The 13,923-nt window shown below is 42.4% G+C and overlaps 1 protein-coding gene across 3 annotated transcripts in view; it reads left to right on the top strand.

Annotated features, from left to right (window-relative positions):
- Positions 1–13,923, top strand: part of VPS35L (VPS35 endosomal protein sorting factor like) — a 131,078-nt gene that overhangs the window by 25,882 nt on the left and 91,273 nt on the right. For 2 of the 3 annotated variants that reach the window (XM_037814344.1, XM_037814345.1), the window contains exons 5-8: positions 912–936; positions 3,561–3,637; positions 7,101–7,229; positions 12,921–13,005. In XM_037814344.1, coding sequence (XP_037670272.1) covers positions 912–936; positions 3,561–3,637; positions 7,101–7,229; positions 12,921–13,005 — 316 coding nt within the window. Of the gene's footprint in view, positions 1–911; positions 937–3,560; positions 3,638–6,077; positions 6,306–7,100; positions 7,230–12,920; positions 13,006–13,923 lie in introns of those variants that run through there. The other variant, XM_037814346.1, reaches the window with a different exon arrangement.

Below are 13,923 nucleotides of genomic sequence, written 5' to 3'. Positions count from 1 at the left end.
GCCACGCTTAGTCTGTCACTTCACGGCCAAGTCAGTAGTGAAGGCAAGGGGGAGAGGAGGCTACATTCTGTCCCACTTAAGAAGACTCCCCAACATTTCCAGTTATATTTAATTGTCTTGAGGGTAGTCACGAGCTGTACATAGATGTGGAGGAAGCTGGGAAGTGTAGACTTTTATCCTGGGTAACAATATGCCCATCTAAAAATCGGGGCTGTGGCTGTGGGGAGGAGGTGAAGTAGGTAAGAGACAAGGAGGCTGTGCCATGGCCCCTCTGATTCCCCCTCTCTGCTGGGCTCATGTGCTCATTGAGCAGAATGGAAGGAAGACAGCATTGCTGGATTACTGAAGTTTTTTTTTTGTTTTTTCTCTGAATGCATAGAATTAATTGAGAGCAATGATTTTCAGCCAGGAGTGAGTTGTACCCCCCTCCTCCTTCCCCAGGAATATTTAGCAATGTCTGGAGATACTGGTTGGTTGTCACAGCTTGGGGGGTGGGAGATCAAGGGGGTAGAGGCCAGAGATGCCGCCAAACATCCTGCAGTGCTCAGGACCACCCCACCACAAGGAATTTTCCAGTTCAAAATGTCGGTAGTGCCGAGGTTGAGCAACCAAGATTTCAAGTAAGTTAACTGCTTCTCTCATATCAGAAACTTCCCTATTTGTTGCCTCGAGTTGAGGGCCTGGAATTGAGTAGACATTTTGACTCTTCAGTAGTTTTTGGTGACCCATGTTTTCCTTCTTTGACCATGTATTTCTAACTTTCATTTAGATAAGTAAATGGCTGTGTTGGCAAATGATGGGCCATAGTGCCTTAGTACTAGTTGAGTAATAATTTAAGTATTTTCTATGTTTTTTAAATCATTAAATCCAGAAAGTTTTTAAAAATTTTAATGGATTTTATGTCTCTGCAGAATCTGTTTGTGGGATCTGAAAAAGGTAAGTTCTTTTTTGTTGTTATTTTGATGGGAGAGTTCTTTTATCTTTAATATGGCTTTACAGAGGGGGAAAATGTATGTATTATTCAATCTTTCTTTTTAATTCAGTAGAGGTTATTATTTTCTAGATCATGTGTTGACATAGAAACTAGAAATAAATTTTTTGTGAATGAATGTAATAAAGGCCAGAGAGATTACTAGGAATAAAACATGTGCTTACTGTTTGGTTTTGGAGTTATAAAGGAGTAGTTTCCCACATCTAAGTGTCTTTCCCTCCAGCCAGGTAATGGTTGGAATTCTCCCTTTGGAGGTCCTTTCCTTTGTCTTAAATCTTTGGCCTTGTAAATTTTTATGTTTTAAAATTGAGGAATAGAAAGCAAAGGGCAGATTATTTGAAAATTGTATTGCTTTATTAGTGGTTAGTGGTGAAATAATCGCAGCATGCTCTCAGCGGTCTCAGGCTCATCTGTGAGTCAGCTCCATCTTACTGGTCCTGGTCTCTGAACACAGCAGCTCTCAATTTTCTCTGCCAGGACACACGGTCAGAAGCTCTGGACCAAGGTCTCCAACAGGCTGTGCGGCAGGATCACTCGGGGAACTTTTATACAAGTACAGACCATTGGACCTCCCTTGACATATTGAATTAATCTAGAGGGTTGGGACCTGAGGATTCCTGTTTTCAAGCTCACACTTGATTCTGAAACCACTAGGAGCCACTGCCAGGTATCATATGCTGCAAGGGTGCAGAGTGGCATGGCTGTGGTTTGTGGGCAAGTCCCTGGTGTGGCAGCTGCAACTGTCCCCCATTCTTTGCAGGATGAGACTGCACATTAGAAATCAAGAGTGGGCATAACTTTGAATAACCCCAGACCACAAAATAGTAAATCAACCACCAGTTTGGAAAGATTGAAAAGACTAATGCTATCAGGTATTGATGAGAATGTGGAGCAATAGGAACTCACATGTTGCTAGGCAGAGCTTTGAAGGGCACATGCCTTTCGTAAAATGCTGATGCGTTATCTGTTAAAATTGAAGGTGGGCCCACTCTTTGGCCTCGCTGTTTCGCTTCTAGGGTATACCCAACCTCGGGATAGCATACTGCATCCCGTGACCAAGTCCAGTTTGCTGCTTGTTGGTGTAAGGTTTTATCGGGACACAGCCACACCCATTTGCTTGCATGCCATCTGTGGCTGTTTTTGTGCAACCGCAGCAGAGTTGAGTCGTTGCAGTCGCGACCTGAAAGGCCTGAAATATTGAGGTCTGGCCATTTACTGAGAAAGTTTGTCAACCCTCATCCAGATCCAAGCTTCCTTAAAGTGTGGTCCAAGGATCAAAAGCATTGCCATCCCCTGGATGTTTTTAGAAATGCAGAATCCCAAGCCCTACCCCAGACCAACTGCAGCAGATTCTGCAGTCTGACCCATCCTTAAGTGATTCGTATGCAGGTTTGCAGAATGCTGCCCTAGAGAAATCCAGGCATATACAAATCAGGGACATGTCCAGAAACCATCACAGTATTGCTCATGATAGCTCCAAAGAGGAAACAACACAAATATCCATCGACAGTAAGTGAAGAAATTAATTGTGATATATCCATATAATGGAAAATACGAAACAATGAAAATGAGTGAACCACAACTACATGCAACAGTGTGGATAAATTTCATGAATGTTATTCTGTACATGAAAGAAATAAGGCAATATATGACTCCGGTGATGGTTGCAAAAGTTTTACAATTTCTTGATAAAATGTACACGGATGTTTTATCTGCTTTCTGTATATGGTGTACTTCAAAATTAAGGAAAAGAGAGAGAGACAAGGCAAAACAGGCAAATTATCTTGGAAATAATTGCTGCATGCTCTCAGCTGATCACAGATGCATCTGTGAGTCAACACCAGCACTGAGAACCAGAAGAAACATTCCCTGGGAGTGGGTTGGAGGGGAAGGTCAAGAGCCTGAGTGAATGTGAGCAACATGGACCTCAGAACTTTAGATGCCGGGAGGGTTCCGAAATAGGCATCCCAGAGGGCAGCAGCGGCTGGTCTGACGGATACCCTTGCCCTGGGCTGGCCTCATGTCCCGGAGCCCCTTCCTTCGTTCCTGTCTGCCAGTCCCTGCCGATGGAAAGGCCTGTGCTGACAGATGCTGGAAGGAGGCACAGCTAGTCCTCTTTGCTTGAAGAAAGGGCTTTGAAGCCCCATTGACTCCACCTCTGAGCAGACAGTGAGATTGTTGTTTTGTTAGTGTGAGGCCACAGCAATTCGGCACTGTAGCATGAGCATGAGAGGGCTTTCTGTTCATGGAAAACAAATAAATGACGGATTTTTGGCATCCTTCTCTGGACCGGAGTTCTCTCTGAATAAACAGATGATAACAGTGAAGAGTTTGTAAATGTCATTGCAGTGGTTAACCTTTTTGAGGCTGGCCCACTGTGCTCCCCGGAGTAGCTTCTAAGTGGAAATGTTTCCCATGGAGCTTTGATCCCATAAGGAAGTGGCTTTCCAAGTCCTATAGAGTTTTCTGTAACAAAATACAGTTTCCTGGCATCTGTATTTATGCCTTCCATCTGGGGTATCGGTGAATGAGGAGAACAACCTGTGCAATGTAAATCTGTTCTATTTAGGCAAAGCCGGGAGCACCACATCTGCCATGTCGGAGAAGGTTCGGACCAGGCTGGAGGAGCTGGATGACTTTGAGGAGGTGAGCGAGCCATTTGTTGAGCATGCGGAGAAGCGATGCTTTCTCTTCTTCTGCCTCGTAAGCTCAATCTCCGGGCCCACTCTATGATTAATTCCCAGCCACACTTACCCTAGGAAGTCTGCACGGTGCAGCTTGTCCTCCTGGGGCACTGACTGGTCCAGGGAAGGCCGCCAGCTCTGCAGTTGGACCAGCTCATGGGAGCCTGACTTGGGCCGGTTCTCTGAAGGCAGCTTTTCTCATTGTGATGCCTGAGCAGACCCGGGTCGTCTGGGGACAGGGTTGTCTCCCTGACAGGGACCTGGTACAGGATAAAGATCAGGCCTTGCAGTCGAGGCTGCACTTGGCCACTCTGCTGGCTGGCCGTGGCCCACAGGAGTCTTTCGATTGGCCTGCACATACTTTTTTTTTTTTTTTTTTTTAATCACATTTTTTAAAATTATGATTGCTTACATACCATACAATTATCCAAAGATCCAGAGTATGCAATCATTTGTCCCTGGTGCCATCCTACAGCTGTGCATCCATCACCACATTTAATTTTTTTTTCAATTTTTAAAACATTTTCATTACTCCAGAAAAGAAATAAAGACCAAAAAAAAAAAAGGAGACTCCAATCTTCCCATACCCCTAACCACTCCCCCCTTTCATTGTTGACTCATAGTATTGGTATAGTACATTTGTTACTGTTTATGAAAGAACATTAAAATATTACTAACTGTAGTACATAGTTTGCAATAGGTATATATTTTTTTCCTATATGTCCCTCTATTATTATCTTCTAGTTGTAGTGTCATCCATTTGTTTTGGTTCATGAAAGAGATTTCTAATGTTTGTACAGTTAATCATGGACATTGCCCACCACAAGATTCACTGTTTTATATATTTCCATCTTTTAACCTCCAACTTTGCTTTTGGTGACATACGTGACTCTTAGCTTCCCCTTCCCCCACATTTATTCACCATTCAACACTATTGATTATTCTCACAACGTGCTATCGTCACCTCTGTTCATTTCCAAACATTTAAGTTCAACCTAGTTGAGTGTTCTGCTCATAATAAGCAACTGCTTCCCATTCTTTAGCCTCTTTCTATATCCTGGTATCTTATGTTTCATGTCTATGAATTTACATATTATAATTAGTTCCTATCAGTGAGACCCTGCAATATTTCCTGCACATACTTTTAAAACATTTGAACCATTTGCCAACTCTTAAAATACAAATCTGGATGAACTTAAAATGTAAATCTGGATTTCTGGCTTCTCTTGAAACGTGTTGCCCAGCGGTCCTGGGCCCACGTTCTTGCATTTGACTGGGAAATGCACCCTCCAGGACACCCCAGTCCTCCCTGTCCCGATTTCCTCATGAACGTGACTGGCCTGGCCCCTGAAGGCAGTCGATTCTGTGTCCTCTGGAGGGTGATTCAGGGAGGCAGCATGGCATGGTGGGTGAGAGGACGGACTGGAGCCAGGAGGTCTGGGTTTGAAGCTTGGCTCCACCCTTTGGCAGTTCTGTGATTTGGGGCAAGGTGCTTAACTGCTCTGTGCCTCAGTTTACTTACCTGTAAAATGGGGATGGTAGATTCTGTACCTCCCAGGGTTGTTTCAGGATTAAATGAGTTAGTGTGTACAAAGTGCTTAGAACAGCTCCTAGCCCCTGGTTTGCTCTCTGTTAGTGTTAGCTGCTGTCATCATCATCATCCTCCGCCTGGAGGCCTCAGCTTGACCCTTACCAACAGGGTGGCCTTGGGCATTTGCCTTTCCTGTGCCTCTTTCCTCATAGGTAAAATGCGGTTAAAGAATAGTTGTGGCGATTGAATGAAGATGCTTTGAAGACCACAAAGGGCCATCCAGCTGGCAGTTGTCATTTCTCTGTTCTGTGTCTTGCCCCATGGTTTGGGGATCCTCCCAGCTCTGACACCAGAGCTATGGGGTGCTCAGCAGTTCGGAAATGAGACATTTTAGAGTGCCCGAGAGCCTGAGTCTGCTATTGTCGGCCAGCCATGGCTGTCAATAGGGGAATTGCCGGGGTTTTAATTAATCAAAACTCTTTAGTTTTTAAGTATCTGAAAGTCACTTGAGCTGGCATAAGTTGAAAATGGAGGCTTTATCGGAAGGAAATGGAGCACTACCCGAAACTTAACCGCACACAGCCTGAACCAGGAACTGAAAAGCCAACAAGGAACATGGCAGCCGCCCTCTGTCTTTCTTTTTGGGGCCGTGCAGCCTCATGTCCCTGACTCTCTAGTTCTCCATTTTTCTCTGCAGACTTGTTTCCTTGCTTCTGTCCGCGCATAGCAGCAGATGACTGCCCCATAGCTCAGGTTTACGTGTCATGTAGGGCAGGGTAAACCTAGGCCATGCTGCACTAACAAGTAAACCCTCATATCTCAGTGGCTTAATATAACAAAGGTTTGTTTCTTGCTCACACGACACATCCAGTGCAGGTGACAGATACATCTCACGATGCTGCCATCTCAGCATTTGGCTTCCCAGCTTGTGGGAGCAGAACTGCAGAGAGAGTCACTTTTTACTGCCCAGCCCAGAAGGGGCACTTGCCACTCTGTTTGCAGCCCATTCGCCCAAACCAGTCCTGTGGTTCCTTCTGCTGCACTGGGACGGGGAAGTCTCCGGCTCACGATCCATGGTCTTTGCTGTGCTCTTCCCACTGTGAGTAGTGCCCTCTTCTTCCACGCCCCCACCATGCCCAGTTAACTCCCATCCACCCCCGAGAGCTCACCTCAAGCATCACTTCTCCCCGGAAGCCATTCCTGACCCACCCACCCACCCAGCCCCCAGTCTGGAGCCCATTCCTTTGTGGTCATAATTCTTCCATTCGAAGGTGAACCTTTTCTCCCCTGTATTTTAATATCTGAAATCGAGGTGTATCTTGCAATTGGTGCTTGCCAGAGATCAGCATTTCTTCTTCCTTGGTGGTACACAAAGCTGTGGTGCTTCTTACAATGGGCCCCTCAGATTCAGTGAGCTGTGATTCACCTTCTCCTAGAATTTGTGTCCTTCCAAACTTCGGCCTCACTTTGTGCTAATGTCCATCTCTTCCGCGGGACCTTAAGCTCCATCCGTGCAGCAGTAAAGTATTTCGACTTGCCTTTGTACCTCGACCCCCCAGCACCATGCCTGGTGTGCAGGAGGCCCCCTTAACTTTTTGTTGGATGAGTCAAGTCCTGTTATCCTCATTCACAGATGAGGCTCAGGAAGGAAAGCAACTTGCCCAGAATCATACAGCTAGTAAGTGGCTGAGGTCTGACTTGCTTCCAAGGCCACTGTACTCAGAAAAAAAACTCAAAAAAATTCTTAGATCACAAGACAAACACTGTCAGTCCTGGTGGAGGAAGTGAAGAACATTGAGAAACTGAAGCTCAGCCAATACCTAGTCTTCATGGAGGGTGGTGGTCAAAAGTGTTTTTCCTGCTGTGCCTTTACCTTCCTCCCTTCTGCCCACAGGGATCCCAAAAGGAGCTGTTGAATTTGACACAACAGGATTATGTGAACCGCATAGAGGAGCTCAACCAGTCACTGAAGGATGCCTGGGCCTCGGACCAGAAAGTGAAGGCTCTAAAAATAGTCATCCAGGTCAGGTCCAGTGAGTTTTTTCAGAATTTCCTATGTAAAAATCCTTTGTGGATAATTAGGGTTTTCACAGGCCTGCCTTAAGGGTCTTACTCTATTTTTTTTCACCTGTTCTATTTTCATGTATTTCCTGTGAGAGGCCATGATTAGGAATCTGTTTTTATGGGATGGCAAGTCCTGGGGCCATCCTGTGCAGCTGTACAGGTTGTGTACTGCACAATTCCAGGAAGCACACTTTACCCTAGATTACAGTGTTAATTACGCTCTGGGGTTGTGCTGTGCAGGACACACATATATGATTTTTACAGACTAAAGATTGAGCAACTTTTTTCTAGGATTTCCTTGACCAGATTGGCTTTATATCTTTGGGACTAAAGGCTATGTGTCCCTGATATAAGCATTTTTGCATAGTCTACATAATTTATGTGACAAGGAAAACATGGTTAAAGTGTTAGGAGAGGTACATTTATCAAGCTGACAGATTTTGAATCATAAGAACAAATTCTTTAAAGAAAACAGCTTATTCTATTTCTTGATTCTTAAGATCATCTTATCTTGGCAAAACATGCTCTTAAGCACACTGTAAAATGAATAATTCAAGCATTATCATTTTCAGAGCAGAGTTAATAAAAGATTTCTGACCAGCCATTTTAATTCAGAAGGACATATCCCATTCTCATTTAGTGTCACGATAATGCAACATTTGTTTTCTCACCTGTTTCTTTTGAGGGTGGGTTGAGAGAATCTGGGAGCCTTTACACTGGATTTTAAAATGACTCCAAAAGGCAAACTCTAGCCTGTTTCCCTTCAGTCACTGTTGTTAGTTTACAAAGTAAATATTCCTACAAAAGGGTCCTCTCATCCTGGGTGCACGTGATATGAATTGCTCACTGAGGAGCTCACGTGAGAAGATATCTGAACTAACAGGCATTTCTTCAAAATATTTTTGTTGGCAACATCTCCCCATGGATTATTGTAGTTTAGAACTGTGACTTCTAAGAGCTTTACATCTGGGGAGGATTCGATTCATGTCTTTGTTTAATTAGCTCCACATCTGCTTATAAGTAATTACTTTACTTTCATTGTACTTTAAAGTCTGCCTTATTTATCCAAAAAGGATAGTCAAGGTGCAGAGTACAGAGGAATAAGCACCATTCAGCTTATTTGCTTTGAAATAAGGTGGTTCTATTTTTTTGCTTTGTGTGTGTATGTTGCAGCTTGCTTGTGGTGTATTTCACATACCATAAAATTCACCCACTGCCAGCGTATAATTGAGTGATTTTTGGTATATTTATACAGTTGAGCGACTATTGCACAATCCAATTTTAGAATATATTCATAACCCCCCCACATTTCTGCAAGCCTGTTCGCATTCAACCCTGCTGCCACCCCCAGCCTCAGGCATCACTGATCTGCTTTCTGACTATACATTTGCCTTTCTTACACATTTCATATAAATGGAATCATTCAATATATAATCTTTTGTATCTCGCTTCTTACACTTAGCATATTGTTTTTGGGGTTCATCTATGTTGTGGTACGTAATAGTTCTACACTCCCTTTTTTTTTTTTTTTTTTTGCTTAATAGTATTCCATTGTATGAATAACCACATTTTGTTGATACATTCACAAATTGATGGACATTTGGGTTGTTTCTACTCTCAGGCTTTTCTGAAGAATGTCACTATGATCATTTGCAAATATTCATGAAAGCGTATATTTTCATTTCTCTTGGGTAGATTACTACTAGAATTGCTGGGTCAAGTGGTAAGTTTGTGTTTAACTTTTTAAGAAGCTGCCAAACTGTTTTCCGAGGTAGCTGCACATTTTACCTCCCCACCAGCAATGTATAAGAGTTCTAGTTTCTCTACATCCTTACCTTTCTTTTTGAGTATAGCCATTTTTGTGGGTGTGTAGTGGTATCTCACTGTGGTTTTATTTTATTTGTATTTCCCTAATGACTAATAATGTTGAACATCTCTTTCATGTGTTATTGGCCATTCATTTATCTTCTTTGGTGATATATGTCTAGTCAAGACTTGCTCATTTTTTCATATCAGGTTGTTTTTCTTCTTATTGAGTTTTAACAGTTCTTTTTATATTCTTGATTCAAGCCTTTTGTCAAATATGTGATTTGCAAGTATTTTCTCCCAATCTGTGACTTATCTCTTCTTTTTCATGATAGCGGTATCTTTTGAAGTGCAAGTGTTTTTAATTTTAATGAAGTCCAATTTATCAATTTTTCTCTTTTCTGACTCGTGCTTTTGGAGTTATATCTATGAACTCTTTGCTTAACCCAGGGTTTCTTCTAGAAGTTTTATAAGTTTCACCTCTCACACTTGTAGTACTGTGGTCCATTTGAATTTATTTTTGTGTATGGTTTAAGGTAAGAGTCTAGGTTTTTTTGTTTGTTTGTTTGTTTTGCATGTGGATCTCTAATTGTCCCAGCAGCATTTGTTGAAGACTGTCCTCCTTTCCCCATTGAATTTCTTGACACCTTTGTCAAAAATCAATTAACCATAAATGTAAGAGTTTATTTGTGGACTTTCAACTCTGTTTCATGGATTTGTATACCTATCTTTATGCCAGTAACACAAGTGTCTTGATTACTCTAGCATTATAATAAGTTTTGAAATAGGGTAGTGTCTTTTTCAAAAGTGCTTGGCTACTCTTGGTCCTTGGCATTTCCATATACATTTTAGGATTGGCTTGTCAGTTTCTACAAGAAAAAGCCTGCTGGAATTTTGATTGCACTTACTCTTTAGATTAATAAGAAAGAATTGCAATTCATTTTAACAATGGTGATTCTTCTGACGCATAGCTTATGTATCCATTTATTCTTTTGAATGGGCATCTGATTCTCTTTTCTTTTCTTTTTTTTTTTCCCATTATGCTGAACGATATTCTGGTGAACACTCTTGGACAGGTCTCCTGATGCCCATGTAAGGTGTTTCTCTAGCCCGGGGCACATACGTAGGAGTGGAACTGTTCAGCTGTAGGGTAACATGCCCCTTTGGCTTTCTTGAATTGTGCAAAGTTATTTTCCAAAGTAGCTGCGCCAGCATACGCATTCAGAGGCAGGTAGAGAGTGAGAGTCAGTGTTATTCAACATTTGACCAACCCTTGGTGTGACCAGACATTTGATTTTAATTTTTTCCATTTATGAGGTAATAAAATCATATTTTATTGTGGTTTTACTTTGCATTTCTGATTCTTGATGAGATTGAGCATTTCTTCACATGTTTATTGGCCAATTGGGGTTTCCTTTTCTGTAAAATGCCTTTTGTTGATTCCTTTTGTCCATTTTTCTATTATGTTGCTTGTAGTTTTCTTATTTATTTTTAGGACTTTTTCATATATTCCGGGGACTAATTGTCTTCTGACTTTTAATATGTCTAATTGGCTTCCTTCCTTCCTTTCTTCTTCTCTCCTTGCATTCATCCATCTGTCCATCTGCCCATCCTTAATTCTCAGCTATGAGTCATCTCAATTTATCCATTTGTTCTGGTTATTCAAATATTTCTTAAAATCCAAACTTAGTTTTAGAAACCATTAGTTGCCCTCTAAAATGTTGCTAATTGGAAATAAATAAAAAACACCTCAGTATTTTGCAAACAGTAAGTTCAATAGCATGTATTTCAGGCAAAGTATTTTATCAGGCAGTCATTCAAGAAATGTTTATGATGGTGGTTCTCAATCTTGACTGCACCATGGAAGGACTTGGGAGCTTTAAAAAACTGTGATGTCCCAGTTGCACCCCAGGCCAATTTTATCAGAATCTTGAAGGTGGGGGCAGGGGCCCAGGAGTCACTATTTTTAAAAACTCTACAAATGAATCTGAAGCTGAAAACAGTTGGTTTACACAGTCGCTTATGACACTCAGGGTACTCTGCAAGTTGCAGAACGCACTAAACCCCGTGTTTCCCAAGTTTGATTGCATGTAGAATCACCTGGAGCCCTTGTTAGAAATGCTGATTCCCAGGTGTCTCTGCTGCAGATTTTGACCAGTAGGTTTGGTATGGAGCAGATAATCTGTATTTTTAATGAGTACCCCACTTGATTCTTACCAAACATGACTAGGAAACTATATCAGTGCTTGAGAAACTGTGGAATCTTCAAAATAGCAGTATAGAAAGTAACTTCAATTTATAAGATTGTTAAGGCTTTAACTTTGGATTAAAAAAAATTTCTTTTTCCTGTTATCCTTTGTAAAATACATGTTCAGTGACACTAGCTTGGGTTAAATTCAGTGCACAGATGTTGGGGAAGCTCCAGCTGTGTTTAACTTGAAATCTTCAGTTTAAAGTCCCTCTCTCTAACCTCACCAATGTGTAGTCACTCATCTCAGAGAGGCAGTGCAAGCAAGGTTCTCATTAGGAACTCAAAAGATGTTGCTTCCCTAGGATCCAAGATCGGTGTATCGTAGAGTCTCTAGGATTCTGAGTTGTTTTTTTTTTTTTTCCAGCATGAGATCTCTTGGGGTAACTGTTTAAGTTGGATGCTTCATAAAGGTCATATGAAAAACACAAAGCTAGGCGTCAGGAAATGGAATTCCACATACATCCAGATGCCACACTTGGTGTTAGCACCATTGTTTTAACAGCTTACATCCCCCTCCCTACCCCCCATAACATTTGGGCCATAAGAGGATGTTTCACAAATCAGCCAATCTGTTTACTTTGGGGCATGTAACACTGGGGAGAAACTTGGTGACTCTGACAGTTTAGATGTTGGGTAACAACACCAAACTGAAAACACATGTCAGCCCTCTCATGATGTGGTGAACGTTCCATCTCTCCATTCTCTGCACATTAGAAGTTCATGTTAAAGAACTCTATTGAAATGTCCCCCAAATTTTGTTTTTATGTGACATTTCTCTGAGGGTTGGCTGCTGGAATCGTAAAATGTGGCACAGTTATTTAACTCCTCATGCTGACTTTTGAATTTGTAAAGACTTCTAGGGCAATAAATTTGGTTTTCCAAAATAGAAATAGCTTTTTTTGTTTCTGATAAAAGATGACTGAATCTTGAGGGCTACGTTGTGTGGGTGCAGTCTTCTGTTAAGGACGCTGATCCTTTGGGGATAGACTAGAGATTGGACAGTTCTCTGCAAAACTGAAATGTGCCCAGCGTTCAAGATCAGAAACATACACACTCTTGGAAGCTTATCATGTTTCCTTTTGGAGGGAAGTTTGGAAATGAGTACAAATAACAGATGCTAGTTTAAGAAACCTTGAGGATTTATTTCTGGGGTCATTTAATGGAAAAGAATGCTTAAGAATCCAGCCCATTCTGAAATAGGCCAGCAGAAGCTTTGCTGGAAAGCAGTGGGACCCGAGATAGGGTCCCTTGCCAGGGCACTGTTAGGGGAGACGTCATTCATTTCTCTCAATGACTTTGAGTCCTGACCCTGGTTCAGTGTCTGAGCAAGATCCTTCTGGATAAGATTCCCTCAGTCCTGGGGCTTTCCTGGAGCAAGGTATTGGTATCTTTCCTTAAGAGAAGGTGAACGGGAGCCTGGCTCCCTTTGTCAAAAGTGCTGTGGTTTTTCTCTCCCCAGTGCCTAGCACGGGGCTCATCACATGGTGAGTGTTTCCACATTTTGTAGAAGTCATTAATTTTCTAGGTCTGGAGGGTCCCAACCACATTAGATGTGACTTGAGTGAATTTTCTTCTCTTTTTCTGTTTTTCTAGTGTTCAAAGCTTCTTTCAGACACAAGCGTCATTCAGTTCTACCCAAGCAAATTTGTCCTCATCACTGACATACTTGACACCTTCGGTAGGTATCAGTCATACACATTCTAGGTTTGGGAAATAGGTTTGTTTTGTCAGGTCTTGGGTGGTAGAGCTGCTTTAAATTAGATCCTGTTGTGGTTTAAATGACTGGGTCTATGACAGGGCAGCTCAAATTCCCCACATGCCCATCAATGAGGGTGCCGTCTCTGAAAGCACCTTTCGTTCTGCTTTTCCTAACCTGAGAGGTGAGTACAGTGAGTGCGGGAAGTGGGGCAAGTTGGGAGCACAGGCCCCGGCTAAACAGCGCCAGTCCTTTGCCTTCTCAGAGCAACTGAAAGATGACTGAATCTTGGGGGCCACGTTGTGTGGGTACAGTCTTCTGTTAAGGGTGCTGATCCTTTGAGGGATAAGATAAAGACTGGACAGTTCTCTGCGAAACTGAAATGTGCCCAGCGTTGAAAATCAGAAACACACGTACTCTTGGAAGCTTGTCATGTTTCCTTTTGGAGGGAAGTTTGGAAATGAGTACAAATAACAGATGTTAGCTTAAGAAACCCTGAGGATTTACTTCTGGGGTCATTGAATGGAAAAGAATGCTTAAGAATCCAGCACATTCTGAAATAGACCAGCAGAAGCTTTGCTGTTCTATTTCCATTTTGCTCAGAACTGAACTTGGCATCTCTTCCCAGCCCCCATCCCTACCCCCAGTGGGTCTCCATTTCAGGGAGTGGCCCCACCATGTACCCAGTTGCCCAAGTTGGAAATCTGAGAGTCTTCTTTGCGTAAGGCCCCATGTCCAATCTGTCCTACGTTTTATCAGTTCAGCCTCCTAAATCTCTCTCAATTACATCCATTTTTCTCTGTCTTCAGTCCAGAAACCTTAACCCAAGTCACTGACCTTAGTCTCACACCTGAATAACCGCCACAGCTCCCCTAAGGTCTTCCCATGTCAGCTGCCCCT

Source organism: Choloepus didactylus, chromosome 21 (assembly GCF_015220235.1).
Source record: "Choloepus didactylus isolate mChoDid1 chromosome 21, mChoDid1.pri, whole genome shotgun sequence".
NCBI classification, from domain to species: domain Eukaryota; kingdom Metazoa; phylum Chordata; class Mammalia; order Pilosa; family Megalonychidae; genus Choloepus; species Choloepus didactylus.
This window is presented reverse-complemented; position numbering and strand designations above follow the sequence as displayed.